The sequence below is a fragment of the Anomaloglossus baeobatrachus genome, chromosome 1, assembly GCF_048569485.1.
Source record: "Anomaloglossus baeobatrachus isolate aAnoBae1 chromosome 1, aAnoBae1.hap1, whole genome shotgun sequence".
Lineage (NCBI taxonomy): Eukaryota > Metazoa > Chordata > Amphibia > Anura > Aromobatidae > Anomaloglossus > Anomaloglossus baeobatrachus.
This window is the reverse complement of record NC_134353.1, coordinates 439,785,295-439,811,783: the sequence shown is the minus strand read 5'-3', so window position 1 is coordinate 439,811,783 and position 26,489 is coordinate 439,785,295. Positions and strand designations below refer to the sequence as shown.

Sequence of the window (26,489 nt, the reverse complement as noted above, 5' to 3'; positions counted from 1 at the left end):
ATCCATAGAGATGTGCGTCCAAGGTTTCTTAGGTACATGCAAAGGCAATAATAGCCCACTTGAATGCGAACAACAGGGCTTGGACCTAAAACAAACTCCACACGACTGCACAAAACGATGGACATCTCGGGACAGGGAAGGCCACCAAAAAGAGCGTCTCACAAGATCCCGAGTACCAAAAATGCCAGGATGACCCGCCAAAACAGAGCAATGAACCTCAGAGACAACTCGGTCTCTCCATTGGTCTGGGACAAACAGTTTCCCTGTAGGACATCTCTCAGGTTTATCCCCCTGAAATTCCGCCAGTGCCAACCACAGATTAGATGAAATAGCCGAGAAAACTACACCATCATTCAGGATAGTAGACGGTTCGACAACCTCCAAAGAGTCAGCGCAGAAACTCCTGGAAAGGGCATCGGCCTTAACATTCTTGGTGCCCGGCAAAAAAGAGACCACAAAATTAAACCGGGTAAAAAACAAAGCCCACCTGGCCTGCCGAGGATTCAACCTCTTGGCCGATTCCAGATAGATGAGATTCTTGTGGTCCGTAAGCACCACAACTTGATGTCTAGCCCCCTCCAACCATTGCCTCCACTCTTCAAATGCCCACTTCATAGCCAATAATTCCCGGTTCCCCACATCATAATTCCGTTCAGAAGGAGCAAACTTCCGAGAGAAAAAGGCACAGGGCTTAAGTTTACCCGAAGTAGCGTCTCGTTGAGACAGAACAACACCTGCTCCGATCTCTGAGGCATCGATCTCAACTTGAAATGGGCGAGACACATCAGGTTGCTGCAGAACTAGGGCAGAAGAGAATCGCCTTTTAAGCTCCTGGAAGGCCACAATAGCCTCAGGGGTGCAATGCTCAGCATCAGCTCCCTTCTTTGTCAAATCTGTCAGAGGTTTGACAATAGCAGAAAAATTGGCTATAAATTTACGGTAAAAATTAGCAAACCCCAAAAATTGCTGCAGGGATTTTAGAGAAGTCGGTTGCACCCAGTCGTAAATAGCCTGAACCTTAACCGGGTCCATTTCAATAGCGGAGGGAGACAGGATGAAGCCTAAAAAGGAAATGCTTTGCACCCCAAAGAGGCACTTTGACCCCTTAACGTACAGTGCATTATCCTTAAGTATCTGAAAAACCTCCCGTACTTGCCCCACATGAGAGTCCCAATCATCAGAAAAAATCAAGATGTCATCCAAATACACAATCAAAAATTTACCAATAAGGTCCCGAAAAATATCATTCATGAAGGCCTGGAAGACGGAGGGTGCATTAGTGAGCCCAAAAGGCATCACTAGGTACTCAAAATGCCCCTCAGGAGTATTAAAAGCCGTCTTCCATTCATCACCCTCCTTAATACGGATGAGATTATACGCACCCTTGAGATCCAGTTTTGTAAACCATTTGGCACTCTTCACTCTAGAAAACAGATCAGACATCAGAGGCAAAGGGTACTGATATTTGACTGTAATTTTATTAAGAAGACGGTAATCAATACAAGGCCTCAACGAACCATCTTTCTTAGCAACAAAGAAGAAGCCAGCACCCAAAGGAGAAGATGAGGGCCGAATGTGCCCTTTCTCCAATGATTCTCTGATGTATGACCGCATGGCATCATGTTCGGGCACAGACAAGTTGAAAATCCGCCCCTTGGGAAATTCACAACCGGGCACCAACTCAATGGCACAGTCACAGTCCCGGTGTGGGGGCAGAGAATCAGATTCCTGGTCATTAAATACATCACATAAATCAGACAAGAAAGCTGGAACATCAACTGCCTGAGCAGACGTGGACGACATGGAAATGTCCTGATGCACACCTTGACAACCCCAACTAGCTACCGACAAGAATCTCCAGTCAATAACCGGATTATGGGTCTGCAACCACGGAAATCCCAGTACCAAGGTATCCTGTAGATTATGCAATACTAAAAATGTACAAGTTTCCTGATGCGCTGGTGCAACTCTCATAGGCACCTGGGTCCAAAATTGGGGTTTATGTTCTGCCAAAGGGGTAGCATCAATGCCCCTTAAAGGAATAGGAGTTTGCAAAGGAACCATGGGAAGACCACAATCCCTAGCAAACCCAAAATCCATCAAATTGAGCACTGCCCCTGAGTCCACAAAGGCAAATGCAGAAAAGGAAGACAATGAGCAAATCAATGTGACAAACAAAAGAAATCTTCCACAGAACCCAAAGAAGAAGAGGAAAAACACCAAAAAAAAAAAAAATTCTCAGCAGTTTTTTTTTTCCCTTCTTAAGAGTACCCTTTAAATTTGGTTGGCCGGATGTACTGTTATGATCCGGAACCATGGAAGACCACCACAAATCATTGGCAAAAAGGTGACAAGAGCATTGGCAACTAATCTGGCCGCCATCCCCTTACTAACCAACACAACTAGAAGTAGCCGAGGGGTGAACTAACATCCTGTGCACCGCGAACCCAGCCGGAGAACTAACTATCCTAAAGGTAGGAAATATGAATAACTCTCTGCCTCAGAAAATAGACAAGAATAGCAAGCCCCCCACATTCAAAGACTGCGGTGATATAGGAAAAACACAATACACAGGTAGATGACAGGATTAGCAAAAGGTGAGGCCCCCGCTGACTAAAATAGGAAAGGACAGGAAAGAGACTGATGGTTGCTAGAGAAAAACCTTGCAAAATACCAACTTCCTGATAGTACAAAAAGGCCCTCAGATCGCTCGATCTGAACTCCGTCCTATACCAGGTGCCCTTATCATACCAATGAACAGAAAACAAGAATCATAACAAAGTCAACAAGCCACAAACACATGGACCCAAAGGAGCTATACTCCACACAGAACTGCAGGGAGTTCCTCAACAATCCACTAAGGGGGAAAATCCCTGCAAGCAAATAAACTGAAAATAACCACAGCAAAATGACAAACCCAGATAAACAAAAGAACCAGACAATAAATAAAGAGCAAGCACTTATCTGGGGAAGATGTGGTGTAAAGCAGGATCAAGCAGGCTAGAGATACAAAGAACAACTGACATCCGGCAACAGCCTGCAATCAGACCAGGACTTAAATAAGCAGAGAGTTAGGAAAGGAAACACCCACTGCACAACCCACCTGGTCTCTGTCCAAACCCTTCCTGGCCACCAGAGGGAGCCTCCCAGCAGCCAAGACATAACTAACATTCACAACAGGTGGGGTAGTTTTCTTGACAGCAGTGCTACGCCACTGACTATCACACACTGATACTATGCCCAAGGGATTGCCTGGACTTTTTGCAGTTAACAATTGGCTACTACAGATGGAGAGGTGGAGTAGCTTTCTTGACAGCAGTGCTACACCACTATCACACACTGATACTATGCCCAAAGGAATTGCCTGAGCTGATTTTGACAGATGCTGTAAAAAACACTTGCACAGCGCTGGCACAGACCTGCCTAGCAAAAATTGCTATGAACTGCTCTAATCTAGCCCTTAAAAGGGCTGAAATTACAACTAATCCCTACTCCCTAAACCGATGTCTCGATTGCACTTTATAGCGCCCACAGCAGCAGCAGCAGCAGGAGCGGTGACTGACACACATCCGCAGCACTGAGATAATGGTGGCAATGGGGAAAATGGCCGGGTCTTATAGGGCAAGGACATGTGACATACACAGCAAATGACAAATGCCCTTGCTTGCCTGCCAAAAATGCACTTTGCTGTGTGTGTGTCTGTGATTGGCTGACAGCCTGGCCCGCCCCACTGGATGCAAGGTTAGGGAAAAAAAATGGCGATCGACATTCTTTCAGCACTCAGCAGCACTGATCTAAACCCCGCCTCCCCCCGCACACTATACGCTGAATTTGGATAATATTATTATTATTATTATTATTATTAACATTGAATTACAGTATTAGGGTATGTGCGCACTAGGCGTTTTTTTCACGCTGCGTTTTTATGTGCATTTATGTCTCAAAAAACGCACCCGCGGCTAAAAAAACGCGACAAAAACGCATGCGTTTTTGCCGCGATTTGGTGCGTTTTTTGCTGCGTTTTTGCTCACTGCGTTTTTAATCAGTGCACAATGCCATTAAATATTGTTGATGAAAAAAAAAAGAAAAAAAAAAAAGGTCTGACGTCATTTCCTTCTTCAAAATGTTCATTGTATGCAGGAGAGCAGACAGCTGCAGAACTAGTGTATGCAGGAGAGCAGACAGCAGCTGCAGAACTACAAGGCTCAGCATGCTCCATTCACTAGTGTATGCAGGAGAGCAGACAGCAGCTGCAGAACTACAAGGCTCAGCATGCTCCATTCACTAGTGTATGCAGGAGAGCAGACAGCAGCTGCAGAACTACAAGGCTCAGCATCCTCCATCCAGGACTGTATGCAGTTTTTTGCCCAAAAAGAAAAAAAAAAAAATGGGCTTCGCCATATTTTTGTATGCTAGCCGGGTACAGCAGGCAGGTACGGGCTGCCCCCAACCCCCAGCTGCCTTTTTGTACCCGGCTGGGAACCAAAAATATAGAGAAGCCCTTTTTTTTTTAATTATTTCATGAATCTTCATTAATCTTCATGGCGCTGTATTCAACTCTTCCAGCTGCCCTGATGCCGGGTGGCTAGCTGGGTAATAATGGAGTTAGGGCTAGCTGTATATTATCAGCTAGCCCTAAGCCCGAAATTCATGGTGTCACGCCAATATTAGATATGGCCACCATGAATTTCTAGTAATGATAAAAAAAAAAAAACACAACACACAGAAAAATATTTTTATTAGAAATAAAACACAACACAATTAGTGACTCCATCTTTATTGAAATAAAGAACCCCCCTCCGCAGTAATCCTGGGTCAAGGGTCCCGCGCCGTCCAATCCGGATCCAATATCATCTGATCGGTTTGCTGGAAGGCAAAGCGATCAGATGATGTGTCAGGTTAAACTACGTGAATCACATGACACATCAGCTGATTGTATAAAAGCTGATTATACAATCAGCTGATGCATCAGTAGAAAAAAAAATAAATAAATAAATACATACTCACTTATGTGCTGATTACCGGCAGCTCCTTCAGCGATCGGATGAGAGTCTGATCCTGTCCGATCGCCGCAGGAGCTGCCGGTAATCAGCTGATGAAGTCCCCTGACGGCAGGATCAGCTGATAGCTGGCCGGGCGCGAAAAAGCCGGCGACCCCGCGAGAATTACGATCAGCTGATGCGTCACGTGACTGCATCAGGTGATCCACCGCCAGGTCCTGCAAGCAAGGTCCTGCCCCGGGGAGACTGCACACAGGCAGAGTGGCGGTACCGGGAGTAGATGGGAGCGGGCATGGCACCGGGACTCTGCAGACAGGTGAGTATATATGACATTTTTTTATTTTTCTACTGTTCACTTTGGTTTTCGCCGCTGCCTCCACCTCCCGCCCAGACATGGCGCTGCACGGAGCTGACATGGCACCGGACGGGAGGTGGAGGCAGCGGTGACGGTACCGGGAGGATTCATGCTTCTGTGTTTACCAACAGAAGGAATCCTCTTCCTGTACACGTCACTGTAGTACCCACCCCTTGCGTTTATAGCTGCGTTTTTAATCATAGAAACGCAGCTATATGCGTTTTTCATTGCGTTGTTGAACATCTCATTGAACTCAATGGGTGAAAAACGCAGTGAAAAACGCAGAAATAATTGACATGCTGCATTTTTGTGGTCACCACAAAAACGCAGCTACAAAAAAACGCTGTGTGCGGACAGCACTTCTGAAAACCCATAGACATTGCTGGGGAAGCAATGTCACTGCGTTTTCAGCACAAAAACGCGGTAAAAACGCCGCTAAAAATGTGGCAAAAACGCCTAGTGCGCACAAGGCCTAACTGTGAAAAGCCACCTAGTAACTAGCTACGCTTTTGGTGATTGAACCGTTATCGAACGGCAACTCGAACTGTCGAACGTGAAGGTGATCGTTTGAGTTCGTCGAACGACTCGAACATTGCCAAAAAGAGGTCGAACTTGAGATTGGCAAACAGTTCGATTAGAACACCGCTCATCTCTAACGGTGAACCCCCTTTATCCGCCCAAAGTCTAATGGATGCTTACTAAAGACCCGTTCATATTCCTGTACCACCTGATAAACTCCCTGTCTTTAGTAAGAAGGGGTGGAATCATTGCCGACATCAGCTTCTGACACCAGTCCTCCAGCTATCCCTTGGAGCTGTTGTCCTCTGCCTGGTCGAACGGGGTCAAGGGATCCACTGCCTGGATTGAGTTGTTATTGACAGTAAACAACTTGGCAACAGTAGCATATCTGGACAGCCTGGCCTCTTCTCAGTCCACAGTTTAAAACTCGTACAGGTATCCTCCCTTTGCGTACAATAACTACCCCTCTGGCTGTCAGGACTGTGGGCCTACTATGTGAGTACATGGGCTTTACCATTGCCTGGTAATCCTGCCCTCTGAGGCCTATCACTGCCAGACACCAAATCATCACTTCATTTCTTGGGCGGTAACACAATGGAGAATGGGTCGCTTACCCGTACACTGCCGATATCCCAACCAGACAACTCTAACTGTTGTCTCTGCAGAAGGGCCTTGATCTCTTTCTGTAGGGCCCTCTGCTGCCCGGTGCTGGCAGTTTCTGCAACCTGCTGGAGCAAGAAAAGAACTTCGCCTAGACAATTTTCAATAACATTAGTGGCTAGTATTATTGTTGGATTTCTTTCATGACAATCAGTTTCCACCACAATAAGTCCTTGGCCCTTTAGCTCCTTCCTCCCCATCTTTATCGTTACCTCCTTGAAACCTACTTTTGACACCGGCTGTCCATTAACAGCATATATAGGTCAGGGTCTGGGCGAGTGAGTTCAGAATCGGCCCAAAATCTTTTGTAAAGAATATGCGGGATCATCGTCACCTGCAAGCCAGTGTGCAATAGAGCAGATGTGGGAATGCCTTCTAACACGAAAGATAGGAATGGCCGTCCTCCCACATATCTATCGCGCCACATCGACGGGCCTGATCATTTTATTCCTGAGGATCGGCCCGCTGCCCCAGGAGCCGCTGGTTTAAAGGACATGACCTGGCAAAGTGGCCCGTCTCATTGCAACGGCGGTAGACAGGCTGTCCTGACAATTCGTAGTGGTTGTTGGGTCTTCTTCTGGGCGACGAGGTCCTCCTTCCTCGCATCCACGGGATGTTCTCGGGGCTGTCAGCTAACTGGATCCTCTCCAACGACTGAAGTTTCTGCTGAAGTTGCATGTCCTTTAGGAGCATGGCCACATCTTTTGTCAGCTGCTGTACCTGGGAACGCAAGTTATCAGAGGCTCCAGGTGTTACAGTTTGTCCATTGATTTCTGCTGGAGTTAAGGAAGGGAGTGCCACCTCTGAGGGAGAGGTTATGGGTCGCCACGGCTTTGGTACCGGGTTTGTATTCACAGTGACTCGCAGTGCCCTAATGGCCCTGTTCTTCAGGGTTACAAAGTTTAGACTCGGATGCTCCATGACCCATAGACACAGCTGTGTTTGATGGATTGGTGAATATAACCCCTCAAGAAACTGTTCAATTAACATTTTATCCTCCTCCCACACGCTTTCAGGGTTTACCTGCTTTACAGCCCGCAGAGCCTCCTGAAGGCTCAATGCATAATCCTGAATGCTATCCTGCGGCTTTTGTTTGCAGCTGTAAAACCTCATTTTTAACTCGGCTACAGTATGAGTTTCAAAAGAAGCTTTTAAATTAGCAAATATCTGGGTTATTGTCCTTTTATCTGCATTCAGCAAGGATTTAACCTCACGCTCTGCTGCACCTGTTAACTGCCCCTGCAAGACAGACACTTTTTGCTTGTCATCAAAAAGGGGGGGAGCCAGCACTGCTTGAAAAATGGCGTGCGAAAAATTAAAAGTGTAAATTCATAAAAAATTCCAACTGTGCTACAATACAAAAATGAGATTTTTAGCAAAAAATTGATCAACCTTTTGAGCCACCCCTGCCACGTCACGGCAAATCTCAATAGGGGGGTCCTACACTATATTTAATATTTAGATTGTGCCATGCGGCCTCAAATTCAAAAATGTAGAACTATATTAAAGCAACACATTTACCTGTAACCATATCAGAAACCGCTTCCATGTTCGCAAGGAGAGGCAACTGCAAATAAAGGTAGCCCAGGTCCCAGTATGTGCAGCGAACACCACACACACCAGGATAATGTCAGAACTTACCCTCACAGTGCCAGACCAGGGTCCATGAATGAAGGCGGAACAGGCCCAAGTAAATAGTGTTTAATTGAAAAGCCTGTGGAGAAGGGGGGAGGTGCTGAAGTGTGAACACCAACCAATATATAATTTTGGTAGAAACAGTGGGAATCTGCAAGCCAGACGAGGTGTGCACAGCATGGTGTGGGTTAACCACCAAACCAATATACATCAAAAAGGGGGGAGCCAGCACTACTTGAACAATGGAGTGCGTAAAATTAAAAGTGTAAATTCATAAAAAATTCCAGGTGTGCTACAATACAAAAATGAGATTTTTAGCAAAAAATTGATCAACCTTTTCAGCCACCCCTGCCACGTCATGGCAAATCTCAATAGGGGATAATACACTATATTTAACATTTAATATTTAGATTGTGCCATGCAGCCTCAAATTCAAAAATGTAGAACCATATTAAAGCAACATGTATCAGGCATATGTATGCTTTAATATGGTTCTGTTTTTAATTTAATTAGTTAGCCATATGGCACATTGTAAATATAAATATAGAGTGAGGACCCCCCTATAGAGATTTACCTTGTTGGCAGGGGTGGCTCAAATTATTGATCAATCATTTGCTAAAAATCTCAATTTGCATTACTGTACAGTTGGAATAATTGTGAATTTACACTAAAAAAAAAAAGGAAAAAAGGTTTTTTTTTGCATGCCATTCTCAAGCAGTGCTGGCTCCCCCATTCTTTGACGTACAGTCATATGAAAAAGTTTGGGCACCCCTATTAATGTTAACCTTTTTTCTTCATAACAATTTGGGTTTTGCAACAGCTATTTCAGTTTCATATATCTAATAACTGATGGACTGAGTAATATTTCTGGATTGAAATGAGGTTTATTGTACTAACAGAAAATGTGCAATCCGCATTTAAACAAAATTTGACCGATGCAAAAGTATGGGCACCTCAACATAAAAGTGACATTAATATTTTGTAGATCCTCCTTTTGCAAAAATAACAGCCTCTAGTCGCTTCCTGTAGCTTTTAATGAGTTCCTGGATCCTGGATGAAGGTATATTTGACCATTCCTGTTTACAAAACAATTCCAGTTCAGTTAAGTTTGATGGTCACCGAGCATGGACAGCCCGTTTCAAATCATCCCACAGATGTTCAATGATATTCAGGTCTGGGGACTGGGATGGCCATTCCAGAACATTGTAATTGTTCCTCTGCATGAATGCCTCAGTAGATTTGGAGCGGTGTTTTGGATCATTGTCTTGCTGAAATATCCATCCCCTGCGTAACTTCAACTTCGTCACTAATTCTTGCACATTATTGTCAAGAATCTGCTGATATTGAGTTGAATCCATGCGACCCTCAACTTTAACAAGATTCCCGGTGCCGGCATTGGCCACACAGCCCCAAAGCATGATGAACCTCCACCCAATTTTACTGTGGGTAGCAAGTGCTTTTCTTGGAATGCTGTGTTTTTTTGCCTCCATGCAGAACGCCTTTTTGTATGACCAAACAACTCAATCTTTGTTTCATCAGTCCACATGACCTTCTTCCAAAATGTAACTGGCTTGTCCAAATGTGCTTTTACATACCTCAGGCGACTCTGTTTGTGGCGTGCTTGCAGAAATGGCTTCTTTCGCATCACTCTCCCATACAGCTTCTCCTTGTGCAAAGTGCGCTGTATTGTTGACCGATGCATATTGACACAATCTGCAGCAAGATGATGCTGCAGGTCTTCTTCTCTGCCTTTCTGATATTTTTCTTGGCCTGCCACTTCTGGGCTTAACAAGACCTGTACCTGTGTTCTTCCATTTTCTTACTGTGTTCCTCACAGTGGAAACTGACAGTTTAAATCTCTGAGACAACTTTTTGTATCCTTCCCCTGAACAACTATGTTGAATAATCTTTGTTTTCAGATCATTTGAGAGTTGTTTTGAGGAGGCCATGATGCCACTCTTCATAGGAGATTCAAATAGGAGAACAACTTGCAAGTGGCCACCTTAAATACCTTTTCTCATGATTGGATACATACGCCTATGAAGTTCAAAGCTCAATGAGGTTACAAAACCAATTTAGTGCTTTAGTAAGTCAGTAAAAAGTAGTTAGGAGTGTTCAAATCAAGAAATTGATAAGGGTGCCCATACTTTTGCATCGGTCAAATTTTGTTTAAATGCGGATTGCACATTTTCTGTTAGTACAATAAACCTCATTTAAATCCAGAAATATTACTGAGTCCATCAGTTATTAGATATATGAAACTGAAATAGCTGTTGCAAAAACCCAAATTGTTATAAAGAAAAAAGGTTATCATTAATAGGGGTGCCCAAACTTTTTCATATAACTGTACTTTAGTTTGATGGCTGACCCCCGCCATGCCGTGCACGCCTGACTTTGGTTTGCATATTCCTTCTGTTTCTATCTACATATATACAATTTGGTGTCTGTTCACACACAGCTACCACGCCCTTTCCACAGGCATTGCTATTTAAGCAACATATGCTTGGGCCTGCTCCGCCTTCATTCATGACTGCTGGGTGGGCACTGTGAGGGCTAGTCTTGACATTGTCCCAGTGTGTGCGGCACACAGCTGCACGTGCTGGGACGTAGACTGCCTTTATTCACAGTTTAGCCTGTTTTTGCAGCATGGGAGCGGTTCTGACATGTATCAGGTATATGTGTGCTTTATGGTTCTGGTTTTAATTTAATTAGTTAGCCGTATGGCACATTGAAAATATAAATATAGAGTTAGGACCCCCCTATAGAGATTTGCCTTGACGTTGGCAGGAGCGGCTCAAATTATTGATCAATCATTTGCTAAAAATCTCAATTTTCATTATAGTACAGTTGGAATAATTGTGAATTTACACTAAAACATTTTTTTTTGCATGCCCTTCTCAAGCAGTGCTAGTTCCCCCCCTCTTTGACGTACCTTTGCTTGTCAGTCAGAGTATATATCCAGGATATTGCACATTTTTTCTCAAAATTCAGCTAGAATATTGGGTTCCTCACCATATTGCGGTAACCATGCCACCCCGGGACATACGGTAGAGCAAGCAGCATGAAAGGAGCTACAGCTTCAGGTGCTGCAGCTGCTCCGGCGGCATCAGCATCCTCTTGCGTCCCCATCCTCGCTGTGGCACAGTTATGGTGGCCCAATTACAGTTCAACACAGTCAATACACTGCACACAGTACCCGTTGATTATGGGCACGAAGATCCTATTCGTGACGTCAACAGCTGACTTGCCCCAGGGCCGTGGGGTACTCGGTTGTGGGCATTGGTTAATGGGATTATGTCAGGGGGCCTGTGCCTGGTCCCGTGGCCCTGATGGTCGCTGAAAGTCAGTTACTAGTAAACAAATAAAAAATAAAAATAAAAAAATAAATAATAAAAGTATTTTGTGACACCACCTACGTTCCAGTATGGTTACTGGAGCTGCAGGTCAGACCTCCAGGGTGATGATTAGGCAGTCAGTTGTTTACGCTTCCCATAGGTGAAGCGGGATCCCCAGGGCAGTTTTAGTAGTCTTTACACAGATATGGCAGTTTTTCTTCACAGCCTTTTCAACTATTACTTTAGTGCAGCAGCCTATGGCTCCTCAGATGAGAGAAATAAATTATGTCACACCAATTCATTAACTCTGACCAGGTTTTACTTGCAGGTATTATTCAGGGTACAGTTTCTGATGTGACAATTTTTGGTGATCTGGGAACAGTTCAGGATCTCTACACCAGGTGAGTTGTGAGACCTCCCTGCTGCGCTGTGTCTCTCCTTGGTCCTAGGCTGCCTAGAGCTATACCTTGACACTCTCTTTCACCGGTTCACCTGTATGACAGGTGACGGGAGCTCCTCTAAGGGGCACTGCTGTACTCACTGCAGTCCCTAAGCTCTGTGAAGCGGCTTTGCCTTCAGGTGCTCCTGCGGCCACGAGATCTGTAGTCTCCCTAGCCTCTGGTCACAATCTCGGACGCCGGTGTCCGGTAGTCAGCGCTGTTCCTCGGGGATGAACCGGTCTGGCTCCTCCTCCCCGGTCACTCCTCTTTTGCCTCACTCCTGGATCCTTCAGTCTGGTCTGTCTCACAGATACTCGTACTGGCTTAGCACAGCCCTCTCCATGTTGATGTGTTCCCAGTCCTCGCTCGAGCTCAACTGACAACTGTCACTCTCTGACTCCGCCTCCAGACCTGGATTTAAAGGGAACTTCACCTGAGCTCAGCTTGTAGGGCTCTGCCTCCAGGCTTGGAGTGGAAGGTATTATTTGTGGGATTACCTGATGTGGAGATCCTTCCCTGCCCCAGGTACAGGTATATCTGTGGCAATCGAAACCCTGGGGTGCCACAAGAGCAGAATTCTTGCTGGTTGGTAGGTGATCAAATGCTTATTTCACACAATAAAATAATAAAATGCAAATTAATTATTTAAAAATCATACAGTGTGATTTCTGGATTTTTTTTATTCTGTCTGTCACAGTTGAAGTGTACCTACAAAAAAATTACAGACCTCTCCATTCTTTTTTGGTGGTAAAATTTTCAAAATTTGCAGTGTATCAAATTCTTATTTTCCCTACTGTAAATAAGTGCCTCATAGACATACTGTTAAAATTGTCAGGTATTGGAACTCCTACACTTATAAAGCCTATGCACTAAGGGGCACTTTGCACGCTGCGACATCGGTAACAATGTGTTACCGACGCTGCAGCGTAGAACCCGCCCCCGTCGCAGGTGCGATATCTAGTGATAGCTGCCGTAGCGAACATTATCGCTACGGCAGCTTCAAATGCACTCACCTGCCCTGCGACGTCGCTCTGGCCGGTGACCCGCCTCCTTCCTAAGGGGGCGGGTCGTGCAACGTCACAGCGACGTCACACGGCAGGTGGCCAATTGAAGCGGAGGGGCGGAGATGAGCGGAACGTAAACATCCCGCCCACCTCCGTCCTTCCTCATTGCAGCCGGGACGCAGGTAGGAGATGTTCCTCGCTCCTGCGGCGTCATACACAGCGATGTGTGCTGCCGCAGGAACGAGAAACAACATCGTACCTGTCGCTGCAGCGAATTTATGAAAATGACCGACGCTACACCGATCACCCGATTGTGATGTTTTTGCGATTGGTGATCGGTGTATCTAGGCTTTACACGCTCCGACATCGCTACCGGCGCCAGATGTGCATTACTTTCAATTTGACCCCAACGATATCGCAGGTGCGATGTCGCAGCGTGCAAAGTGCCCCTAAGTCCAACGGCTGCAGAAAATAAAAAGAAAAAAAGACTATACTATCACTTAGAAGACACATAAAGGAGGTTCTCAGACTATCATTTGAAAAAGATTCAGACTCCTACAATTGTATAGCCTATGCACTCAGTGGAAGGCATAGCAACAGTTTCAAGGATGGATTGCAATACAAGCAGTAAGATATGTAGAGGAGGGCCTGTGACTAAATTTTGGGTTAATTTTAAGAAGATTCAGACTCCTACCCTGGAAGAGCCTATGCACTCAGTGGAAGGCATAGCAAGAATTATATGGAGGAATTGCACATACTGTACACACAGCAACAGATGTAGTGGAGGGCCTCTGACTAAATTTTGAAACAGATTCAGACTCCTATCCCAGTACAGCCTATGCACTCAGTGAAATATCTAGAAAAAAATTCCAAGGATGTATTGTAATATATGGAAAAAGAGATGTAGAGGAGAGCCTCGGACTAAATTTTGGGACAATTTTCAGAAGATTCAGACTCCTATCTTTGGTATAGTCTATGCACTCAGTGGAAGACCTAGCAATAATTCCAATGACTGTTTGTAATAAAAGCAGCAAAAGATGTAAAGGAGGGCCTCTTAATAAATTTTGGCTTAGTTTTAAAAAGATTCAGACTCCTACAGGGTATGCACTCAGTGTAAGGAATAGCATTCATTTAATGGAGGGATAGCAGAACATGAAGCATGAGATGCAGCCTTTGACTAAATTTTAGGTCAATTTTAACTCCCTTTACCCCTAAGGGTCGTTTCACACATCCGGCTTTTTTCCGGATTGTCGGATCCGCCGCACTCCAGTACAGTGTGATGCAGTACAATGGCAGCGCGACAAGCTCCGGTCACATGCTGTCATGTGACCGGAGCATGTTACCCGGAGGTTGCCTTGCTGCCATTGTACTGTATCACACTGTATTGGAGTGCGCCGAAAAGCCAGATGTGTGAAACGGCCCTAAGTCTGTCATTCACCTTCATGACGGACTATGTTTTTTCCCCATTTCTGAATAGTGTCAATTTGAAAGGTTATAACTCTGGAACGCTTCAACGGAACCTGGTGATTCGGAATATCAGAAATTTAGCAAAAATTATCAAAATTTTCAAACTTTTAATTTTTATCCCAAAAAATTATGTCATGCAAAAAAGTTAATAACATTTCCCACACGTCTGCTTTACATCAGCACAAATTTTTGAAACAATCTTTTTTTGTTAGAAAGTTAGAATAGTTCATAGTTTATCAGCAATTTCTAATTTTTCCAACAAAATTTTCAAAATCATTTTTTAGGGACCACATCACATTTGAAGTGACAGAAAGGCCTATATTACAAAAAATGCCCAAATGTGACCCCATTCTAAAAACTGCACACCTCAAAGCACTCAAAACCAATAATTTAGGTGAGTCACAGGCAATGTAGAAGGACAAAAAGGAAAATTTTACTTTTTCCCTACAAAAATGTTTACTTTTAATCACATTTTGCACTTTCACAAGGGTAACAAGAGAAAATTCACTGTAAAATATAAGCAATTTCTCCTGAGTACACAGATACCCCTTATGTGGTAGAAAATACTTTTTGGGCACATGGCAGGGCTCGGCAGGGAAGGAGCGCTATTTGAATTTTATAGTGCAAAATTGACTAGAATAGATAGCGTACGCCATGTTGTGTTCGGAGAGCCCGTGATGTGCCTAAATATTGTTGATCCTCTACAAGTGACCCCATTCTGGAAAGTAGACCGCTCAAGGAATTTATCTTGATGTTTGGTGAGCACCTTGAGCTCTCAAGCGCGTCGCAGCATTTTATAACATTGAGCAGTGAAAATGAAAAAATAAATTTATAACCACAAAAATGTTGCTTTAACCCCAAATGTTTCATTTTCATAGTGAAGAAGGGAATGAGCATCATATATGAGTTCAGATTTAGTTAGAATGCATTGCAGATGTCATGTCACAATGGCAAAGCCCCTGAGGTGCCAGAACAGCAGAAACCCCCCACAAATGACCCCATTTTGGAAACTAGTGTACCGCCCCGCGGCCTCGGCTACGACCGCCGAGCCGCTCAGATCCGTGGGTAGGGCCGGTTGGTCCCGGGGCCCGTTTGGGGAGATGAAGGGTGCAGTGCTGCGGTGTGGTGCCCTTGGGCACAAGTGTACTCACGATTGAATCACACAAAGTCACTGGTAAACCAAACGAGGTGATGGACGGGGCCCGCAGCCGGCTGCAGCTTCCTAGTTGGGTTGGCAATGTCCGCCTTTCTCCTGTACCTGTGTTTGTAGTTTGACCACTGTGTCTGAGCACTGGTAGTCCGCTCCCCGGCATGTATATGTCGTAGGAGCCCCTTTGCCTGCAGACGCTGGCCCTTGGATCTCTGGCCTTTGGCGGTGGCTACTATCCGGACGGATTGGGCTGTTGCCTTCAATCGGGACTTTGGTGGGAATGAACCCCTGAGGTCCAGACCGCAATCAGTTAATTCGACTATGGTGGTGGCATATAGCCTAGTTCAGGGTCTGAGTACCCTTCCTGGTGCTCCGGTATCCTGTTGGCTCCCCGGTTCAGTTCCGATGGGCCGCTACCTGGTCCCGGTCCTTTACGGTTCCACTGGTCGTATTCCCTGTCTCCTGCAGGCAGCCACTGCCGTCTGCCTGCCTGACTGTTTGGGGGGTCCTAGGCTCCAACCCAGGCCCCGCGCAGAACTGTACTTTGCTACTCTCCACTCTACTGTACTGAACTGAACTCCTCACTGTTTTCCTGCCTCCGGCCAGCAGACTCCTTGGGGGGCGTGTCTTTCTGCCTGACTCCGCCCACCTGGTGTGCCTGTCTGACTCTGAGGGAGGCAATCAAGTCTTTGTGGTTGACAGGTGGTACCTTCCTAGTGTGAGGGTGTATGTGGTGAATGTAGTGACCTGTGAACCCTGGGTGCCCAGTTCTTCACACTAGACCCCTCAAGGAATTTATATAGATGTTTTGTTATAACTTTGAGCTGTGAAAATGAAAAACTACATTTGTAAACACAAAAATGTGGCTTTAACTCCAAATTTGTCAAATCTACTAGGGTAACAAGAAATAATTAACACAATTTGTTGTCAGGTAAGCAGAGCTCCTGGCGGCAATCGCGTTGGCACAGTTCCTGTATCCACACGATTTCCAAGACAATCTACTATGTCTAAGGTCTGGAAGTCCCATCCAAATAAGACACACCTGTATGTCCATGGTCGTGAAGGATTTAAATCTTTCATGTTGAGTTGGACAATGATATAATACTGGCTGCAGAGATATACATTTAATTTAGCCCCTTTGTGGGGATATTAGTTATCAAAGTACTTGGCATCTAATGAGTTAACACTCACTTGGACTTAAAGCGTAACCATCATTTTAATTTTTATTTCATAAATCTATAGTACCCATGATGATAAGCAACTTTGTAAAATAAAAAAATAAAAAAAAATAAAAAACTTTTCAGACAAATTGTTTCTTTCTTTGCCATAATTGATCAGCCATTATCAAAATTCTCAATTCTGAGGTAAAATCTGTATTCTGTGAAGACTTTCCCATTACTGAGCTAGGAGATAGACGCTATTACTGATGAGATTCTATGTACATAGAAGAGTGAGGAGCTAGAGTCAAAGGTCCACCCCCTCCTCCCTCTTTTATCTACAGAATACAGATTTTACCTCAGAATTGAGAATTTTGATAGTGAGTGAACAATTCGGCAGAAAAAGGAGCAGATTTGTCTGATAAGAAATATTATAAAGTTGCTTATTATCATGTGTATCATTGATTCATGAAATAAAAATGACAGGCATGCTTCAAAGAGGTTGGCCACCAATTAAACATTGATGGCTTATCTTTAGGATAGGTCATTAATGTCTTATCGGCTGGGGTCCAACACCTGGCACTCCCATATATCAGCTATTCTTGATACCAGCTGCAGCAGGCAGCTGGAAATGCTCGGTTCAGGAGCTACCCCGTCTTCTGACAGAGGCTGGGCACTGCATATCAACCTCCTATTAACTTGAATGGGAGGTGGATGTGCAGTTCTCGACTGTGGTCACTATCAGAAGACAGAGCAGCTCCGGAACTGAGCATTTATGACCGCCTACTGCTTCCGTTGGCACCGAAAACAGCTGATCAGTGGGGTAGACATTGATCGGATAGGATAGGCCATCGATGTTAAAGTAGTGGACAACCCCTTTAGCAAAAGTTATCAGATAGCAACTGATACAGGGAGATGTAGTACAGGCTCTTAAGGCCCAGTCACACACAACGACTTACCAGCGATCCCGAAAACGATGCGGCCTGATAGGGATCGCAGGTAAGTCGCTGGGAGGTTGCAGGTGAGATGTCACACAGTCAGATCTTACCAGCGATGCAGGAACAATACAGCTGCGATCTCGCTAGCGATCTCGTTATGTGTGACAATACCTTTAGTGAAAACAACCACTGGACTTAACTAAACTTAACTGATTAGGTGCTAAATACTTTGATTGCTAAAATCTCCACAAAAGAGAGGCAAAATTACAAACTAATTAACATTTTAGGGTATTGTGACGTATCAACCGGCTGAATTACAAAGGGCCGGTATGTTTTGCAGAAGCGTGGGTGCTCTGCAATGTGAAGTTGGCTGGGACCTGTGGTTCCACAGGATTGCATTACATGCAGAGCCATGGAATGGTGTGTGATGCTGATTACACACTACTTACCACCTGTGGGTGTGGCTCCATGGGTTAAAGCAATCCTGTCTCTGAACCTGGGTGGAGTGTGTCTAGGGCAGTCTAGATAGAGACTGGCTCTAGACTTCCAGTGTGTGTGCTGGAAGCGGGGAGAGCAGAAGCAGGGTGTTTTGCTCTGCTCAGGAGACCTTCTCCTGAAGGAAGGGGCTTTTAGGTCCATGTGCAAAGCCTGGCTGGAGCCAGGGGGAACTTGGTAAGAACACTAACCGCCTTCAGAGGAAGGTAACCCGGATTGGACTTTAAGGATAAAGCCAAGTACTGACAAGGGTCAGTGACACGTGTGAGGAAGTCCAAGAGTGTGTGGACTGTATATTATATGTTGGACTTTGAGGATAAAGCCAAGTACTGACAAGGGTCAGTGACACGTGTGAGGAAGTCCAAGAGTGTGTGGACTTTACGTTATGTGTTGGACTTTGAGGAGAAAGCCAAGGCATGGCATCTTTCTGTTATGGGACCTAGCATGGTGTTACGGTTGCTGCGAGCACTGGAGACTATGTCCAGATTTCTTGCTACTGCACATGTGCGAGCGCTGGAGACTAAGTCCAGATTTCTTGCTACTGCATATGTGCGAGTGCCGGAGACTAAGTCCTATCTTGGAGCCATTGCACATGTGTGGGTGACATCATCGCTGACACGAGGTCACATGTCTCTGACACCTTCTATGCCGATTGGTCGCTGGTCATGTGCTTGTGACGCCTTGCTCGGTGATAGGCCAGCATGACGTCACTCCTGTCGTTCTGGCAGCGTATTGGCTCTGGTGTCCTCCATCTTGGATGAGGCACAGAGTCTATATAAGACCCTGACACACGCCGCATGGCGCTCAGTCCTCTTGGTTCATGCATAAGAGTAGACGCTCTGTGCGCATTCCTCTAGGCATTCCTCTGTCTATGCTAGGTGAGCGCTACCGGCAGGGTAGTGTTCTTATACCTTACAGCTTCGGCTGCTGTCCGTATCCTTACCTCTTAGGGGAGCGGACATAGGCAGGTGCTTGAGGCACATGATCTGGCTGGGCTTTGTGATTCGACTCGTAGGTGGACGTTGCCGCTAGGGTAATGTTCCTTATACTGCGTCTGGCAGTTGTTCGTATCCTCGCACACTAGGGGAGCGAACAGAGGTAGGAGCTTTGTGCGACTTACGCTGCTGTTCGTCTCTTTTGCACCACTAGAAGAGCGGACCTAGGCAGGTGCCATATCTAGTGGTTCATGTCCTCGCACACTAGTGGAGCGAACGCAGGTAGGAGCTTTGTGCGGCTTACGCTGCTGTTCGTCTCTTTTGCACCACTAGAAGAGCGGACCTAGGTAGGTGCCATTTCGCACACATTGCCTTTGTCTCTGTGATTATTAACAGAGATCATTCCACACACCCTCCAAGTAAGGGAGGAATTGCTTTACTTACTTATTATATCCTTCTGTGAGTTAACAGAGGTATTGCACTCTGCCATAGTCTGCAGCAGAGTCTTTGCATGGTGGACCCTGACTGTCTGATACTCCTTTAGGTTATTATCAGACAGCCCCCCGTAACATTAGGACTGAGCCTAGGGTCTGGCAGTTATGGCAGAATATCAGCAGTTACACCGTTACATACAAGTACTTGAGTCACGGCTCAAGAGTATAGAGGATAAACCTCAGACCATGGTGACAGCTGCACATGATCCTCGACTTGCTCTGCCAAACAGATATTCTGGCGATGCCAGATCATGTCGTGGTTTCATTAGTCAGTGTCAGATACATCTAGAGGTCAACTCTTCTCGCTTCTCTACGGAGAGGTCCAGTGTAGGCTTTTTCATCTCCTTACTTCAGGACAAAGCCTTAGAATGGGCGACTCCCCTATGGGAGCGCTCTGATGTGGTTACTCTGAGACATCAAGACTTTCTTGATGCTCTTAAGGCGGTATTCATGGGTCCGCAGGTTACCCATGATGCGGCCCTGAGACTGTTAGATCTATCTCAGGGTTCGTTATCCACTAGTTCTTATGCCATTGCTTTTAGAACTCTGGTGGCAGAACTAGATTGGCCAGAGAAGGTGTTGATTCCTATCTTCTGGAGAGGGTTGGCAGGCTATGTCAAGGATGCTCTTGATACTCGTGAGGTCCCTGCTTCTCTGGAGGACTTGATCACAGTAGCAACGAGGATCGATGTACGCCAAAAGGAACGTAGACTCGAGGTCTCTTCCTCACGCCCTAAGCATCGGGCTATTCCAGTTGTTGAGGGTCCACTACCATCTTCCTCAGCATCTGAAACATCTCCCACTCCTATGGAGTTAGGTCATACGTCCTCCAGACTACGCAAGTCTGGTCCTCCTATATGTTACGTATGTCGTCAGGCTGGGCACTATGCCAACAAGTGTCCTAGTCGTCAGGGAAACTCCCTGGCCTAGTAACCATTAGAGGGGGGTTACTAGAGACGTCTTCTGCACCCTCTAAGTGTTGTATCCCAGGTCAGCTCTCGTTATCTGAGAATACATGGCCTATTATGGCTTTTGTGGATTCCGGAGCTGACGGGACTTTTGTGTCCTCAGGATTTGTAAAGGGACACAATATTCCCTCTATCATGTTAGAGGCGCCTATTCCTGTCCGTGTTGTTAATGGAACTATGTTGTCTGACTCCATTACATTGAGGACAGTTCCCTTGCGCCTTTCCCTGTCTCAGGGTCACATAGAGGAGATTTCTTTTCTTGTTTTGCCTGAGGGTATAGACGACGTCCTTCTGGGTCTTCCATGGCTTCGGACTCATGCTCCTCACATTGACTGGGAGTCTGACAGCATTATTAGTTGGGGTTCGAAATGTCAGTCCCGATGTCTTCCCTTACCACCTAAGGTCATTGCGGTTGCATCTACTGATCTCTCTCTCATACCTACACCCTATCTAGATTTCGCTGACGTGTTCTCCAAACAGGGTGCTGAGGTTCTTCCACCCCATAGGCCGTATGACTGTGCCATAGACCTTATCCCAGGTTCAGTTCCACCTAAAGGCAGGGTTTACCCCCTGACGATACCTGAGTCGGAGGCCATGTCGACCTATATAAGAGAGAGTTTAGAGAAGGGGTTCATTCGTAAGTCTGTCTCTCCCGCGGGAGCTGGGTTTTTCTTTGTTCGGAAGAAAGAGGGTGATTTGCGTCCCTGCATAGATTACAGGGGTCTCAACGCAATCACAATAAAGAACAAATACCCATTACCTTTAATTTCGGAGCTCTTTGACAGACTGAGAGGAGCTCAAGTTTTTACGAAGTTGGATCTGCGGGGTGCGTATAACTTGGTACGAATTCGAAAGGGTGACGAATGGAAGACCGCTTTTAACACCCGAGACGGTCACTATGAATACCTCGTCATGCCTTTTGGGTTATGTAATGCACCCGCAGTATTTCAGGACTTCGTAAACGATGTGTTCAGGGATTTCCTGTTATCCTCAGTAGTGGTGTATCTGGACGGCATCCTGATTTTTTCTCCTGATCTGGAGACCCATCGTCAGGATGTCGTTCGTGTCCTTTCCCGTTTAAGGGAGCACTCATTGTTTGCTAAACTCAAGAAATGTGTATTCGAGCAGTCATCATTTCCTTTTTTGGGTTACATTATCTCACAAAAGGGCCTGGCTATGGATCCTGCGAAGCTCTCTGCTGTCCTGCAATGGTCCGAACCTCATTCCTTGAAGGCGGTGCAACGCTTCTTAGGATTCATAAATTATTACAGGCAGTTCATACCCCATTTTTCTACTTTGGTGGCCCCTTTGGTGGCCTTGACTAAGAAAGGTGCTAATCCCAAAGCCTGGTCTACTGAGACATCTCAGGCTTTTGAGGCAGTAAAAAGACACTTTTCAACTGCTCCCGTTCTTCAAAGACCCGATGAGAGTAAGCCCTTCCTCTTAGAGGTTGATGCCTCTTCAGTGGGTGCTGGTGCGGTCTTGTATCAAAAGAACGGTGCAGGTAGAAAAAGGCCGTGTTTCTTCTTTGCTAAAACCTTTTCACCAGCAGAGAGAAACTATACCATTGGGGATAGGGTACTGCTCGCCTTGGAGGAGTGGCGTCACTTGCTGGAAGGAGCGAAACATCCTTTCCAGGTCTATACAGACCATAAGAATCTGACGTACTTACAAACCGCTCAGCGTCTGAATCCTCGCCAAGCCCGCTGGTCCTTGTTTTTCTCCCGCTTTCAATTCTCCATCAACTATCTGTCTGGGAGTAAGAATAACAAGGCAGACGCCCTGTCTCGCTCTATGCTTTCTACCCAGGAAGAGATTGACGAACCTCGTCTTATCCTTCCCTCCAGGGTTTTTCATACGCTCTCCCCTGTGATGTTAGACCAAATCCCACCGGGCAAGACCTTTATTCCGCCTGATCGACAGAATGATATACTGTCATGGGCCCACACCTCAAAGGTGGGTGGGCATTTTGGTATTAGGCGGACACGAGAGTTACTGGAGAGGTGGCATTGGTGGCCACACTTAGCCAGCCACATCAAGAGATATGTCGGTTCCTGCTACTCGTGTGCTCGCAACCGTCCATTACGGCAGAGACCGGCTGGGCTCTTGCATCCTTTACCAGTGCCAGATAGACCATGGGAGGTGGTAGGCATGGACTTTGTGGGTGATCTTCCATGTTCACAGGGACATAGATTTGTGTGGGTCATTACGGACCATTTCTCCCGGATGGTTCATCTCGTACCGTTATCGAGAATCCCATCTTCCAGGGTACTAGCCAAACTTTTCCTCAAGCATGTCTTTAGGCTTCACGGGATGCCAGATCGTATCATTTGTGATAGAGGCCCACAATTTGCTTCCCGTTTCTGGCGAGATCTTTGTAGCCTTCTGCAAATTGAGTTGAATCTATCTTCGGCATACCATCCGGAGACCAATGGTTTGGTTGAGCGTACCAATCAATCTATGATTATATACCTTCGACACTTTGTTGCTGAGAACCACGATAACTGGTCCTCCCTCCTACCCTGGGCAGAATTTGCCCTTAACAATTCGCTGGCTGAGGCCACTGGGCAGACACCGTTCGTACTCAATAATGGGCAACACCCTAGGGTACCGGTACCGTTTCCCGCTGCTGCACCTCCTCCTCTTGTGGCCGACTGGGCAACTAATGCCAGAGAGGTTTGGGATCGGACTCAAGAGTCAATCCAAGCAGCTAAGGACCGTATGAAGACGGTGTCCGATCGGTTTCGTCGCCCGGCTCCTGTCTTTTCTCAAGGGGACTTTGTGTGGCTCTCTGCAAAAAACGTGAAACTTAGAGTGAGCTCTGTCAAATTTGCTCCTCGCTTCCTGGGTCCTTATGAGGTTCTTCGACAGGTAAATCCTGTAGTCTACCAATTGAAGTTACCCGCCCATCTTAGGATCCATGACAAATTCCATGTTTCACTGCTAAAGCCGGCAATTTTACCTCACGCTCGTGAAGTGCACTCTCCTGCTTCTGATTCCTCTCGCTCTAGCTATGAGGTACGAGCCATAGTTGGTTCTAAGATGGTTAGAGGGCGCAGGTTCTTCTTGATAGATTGGGAGGGCTACGGCCCGGAACATCGCTCTTGGGAGCCTGAGGAGGCTGTCCATGCTCCCGACTTAGTTGCCGATTACCTGCGTCGCCGGGAGGGGGGCCCTTGAGGGGGAGGTACTGTTACGGTTGCTGCGAGCACTGGAGACTATGTCCAGATTTCTTGCTACTGCACATGTGCGAGCGCTGGAGACTAAGTCCAGATTTCTTGCTACTGCACATGTGCGAGCGCCGGAGACTAAGTCCTATCTTGGAGCCATTGCACATGTGTGGGTGACATCATCACTGACACGAGGTCACATGTCTCTGACACCTTCTATGCCGATTGGTCGCTGGTCATGTGCTTGTGACGCCTTGCTCGGTGATAGGCCAGCATGACGTCACTCCTGTCGTTCTGGCAGCGGATTGGCTCTGGTGTCCTCCATCTTGGATGAGGCACAGAGTCTATATAAGACCCTGACACACGCCGCATGGCGCTCAGTCCTCTTGGTTCATGCATAAGAGTAGACGCTCTGTGCGCGTTCCTCTAGGCATTCCTCTGTCTATGCTAGGTGAGCGCTACCGGCAGGGTAGCGTTCTTATACCTTACAGCTTCGGCTGCTGTCCGTATCCTTACCTCTTAGGGGAGCGGACATAGGCAGGTGCCTGAGGCACATGGTCTGGCTGGGCCTTGTGATTCGACTCGTAGGTGGACGTTGCCGCTAGGGTAACGTTCCTTATACTGCGTCTGGCAGTTGTTCGTATCCTCGCACACTAGGGGAGCGAACAGAGGTAGGAGCTTTGTGCGGCTTTCGCTGCGGTTCGTCTCTTTTGCACCACTAGAAGAGCGGACCTAGGCAGGTGCCATATCTAGTGGTTCGTGTCCTCGCACACTAGTGGAGCGAACGCAGGTAGGAGCTTTGTGCGGCTTACGCTGCTGTTCGTCTCTTTTGCACCACTAGAAGAGCGGACCTAGGTAGGTGCCATTTCGCACACATTGCCTTTGTCTCTGTGATTATTAACAGAGATCATTCCACACACCCTCCAAGTAAGGGAGGAATTGCTTTACTTACTTATTATATCCTTCTGTGAGTTAACAGAGGTATTGCACTCTGCCATAGTCTGCAGCAGAGTCTTTGCACGGTGGACCCTGACTGTCTGATACTCCTTTAGGTTATTATCAGACAGCCCCCCGTAACACATGGTTTATTTGAGCTGTTAATAAACCATATGGTCTGTTAAAGAGACAAATTGTTCCGGTGTGCGTTAATCCCGATACCTGGCGTGTGGCCCCCATACACTCGGGGCCCACATCGTTACAGTATATTCACATGTCTTGTAATAATTTTAGATTTGCATCTGTTTGGAAAATGCAAATTCTGAAAAAAATAAATCCATTAACAGATCAATTGACTGGAATGATAACAGATTGGTCATAACTTGTCATCCATTAGGTTCAATCCATCAGCCATCCGTTATTTATGATGGACGAAAAATTCTTGGAGCAGAACTTTTCTTGTGCAGATCCAAATAGGGATCGCTAATGAATCTGTTAAAACATAATGGGAGTATATGGGCAACAGATCTGCTAGTAAAGGGTCTGTTCACCCATCAGTTAATGGATCTTTTTTCCATAAATGCTACTTAGATTAGAATAGGTTAAGATAGATAGATGCATAGATGGAAAAAAGAAATAGAATAGATAGAGATAGATGAATAAACATATAGAATACATATACAGTATATATAGATGAATAGATTGATAGAGAGATAGCTTGTACAACTATTTAGCTGAATTAAAAAATGTAAGAAAAAGATGTGAGGTCCCCCCCATTTAAAAAAAAAAAAAACAGCCAAGGTACAGCTGAGGACTACAGCCCGCAGCTGCTGCTGTACCAGTGCTGGATATAAAAATTGGGGGGACATCATGTCATTTTTTTCTTAAATTATTTTTTAATTCTGCTAAATAGCTGTACAAGTTATATAGCTATCTCTCTCTCTCTCTATCAATCAATTCATCTACCTATCTATTCTATCTCTTCTCTCTAGTTATGCATCTATCTAGATAAAATGATAACAGATCTGTTAGCGGCTCGGTTAAAAAAAGTGATCCATTTGTACAATCTGTTAATGGACCCGTTATTAGACCTCTGTTGGCCCTATTAAATAGGTGTGTCCAGTTCAACATGTAAAATATGGTGAAAGGTTCTTAATGAAAGCTAACTCAACAATATAGGTAGAATAAGTATATTTTTAATTTAAAATAAGCTTAGTTAAATTTAGATTGTGAACAATAATGAGGACGGTGAATGACGTCAGTGTCTGTAAAGCGATGCAGATTATGTTGGCACAATATAGGCAGCATAAATAAAACATTTATTATACAACATACCTGGTGTGACAAAGCATTTGTTTGCCGTACAGTCATCTGCTGGTCATAAAAAGCATCTCCAAACACACTGCCTAAAATTGAATGCTACAAAAAAGAAAGAAAAACTAAATTGATATTTAAATATTGAAAAAATGCTTTGATGTATTGATTTTAAAAAGAGTTTAGTAAACTAGAATACAAAAAAGCAAGACATTCAGGAGTCACACAGTCTCATTAAAGAATAAATATAATTTTATATTTTTTATGCAATAAATCAATATTTCACATAAAAATAAGCAACTTTGTATTATATCTCATCAGAGAAATTACATAGTTACATAGTTACATAGTTACTTAGGTTGAAAAAAGACCTAGGTCCATCTAGTTCAACCTTCCTCCACCAGTTCTGCTTCTTTCTCCACTTGGAATGATTATTAATTTTCACAATTATCAGGGAAAATCTGTATTCAGTGAAGATATGGTTACATTATTGAAATATGAGATGACAGTTGCTATT

The 26,489-nt window shown here is 45.4% G+C and overlaps 1 protein-coding gene across 4 annotated transcripts in view; it reads right to left on the bottom strand.

Annotated features, from left to right (window-relative positions):
* CRTC1 (CREB regulated transcription coactivator 1) overlaps positions 1–26,489 on the bottom strand; it is a 1,360,738-nt gene that overhangs the window by 55,169 nt on the left and 1,279,080 nt on the right. For all 4 annotated transcript variants that reach the window (XM_075352648.1, XM_075352649.1, XM_075352651.1 and 1 more), the window contains one exon: positions 25,994–26,077. In XM_075352648.1, the coding sequence (XP_075208763.1) occupies positions 25,994–26,077 (84 nt within the window). The remainder of the gene's footprint in view (positions 1–25,993; positions 26,078–26,489) is intronic.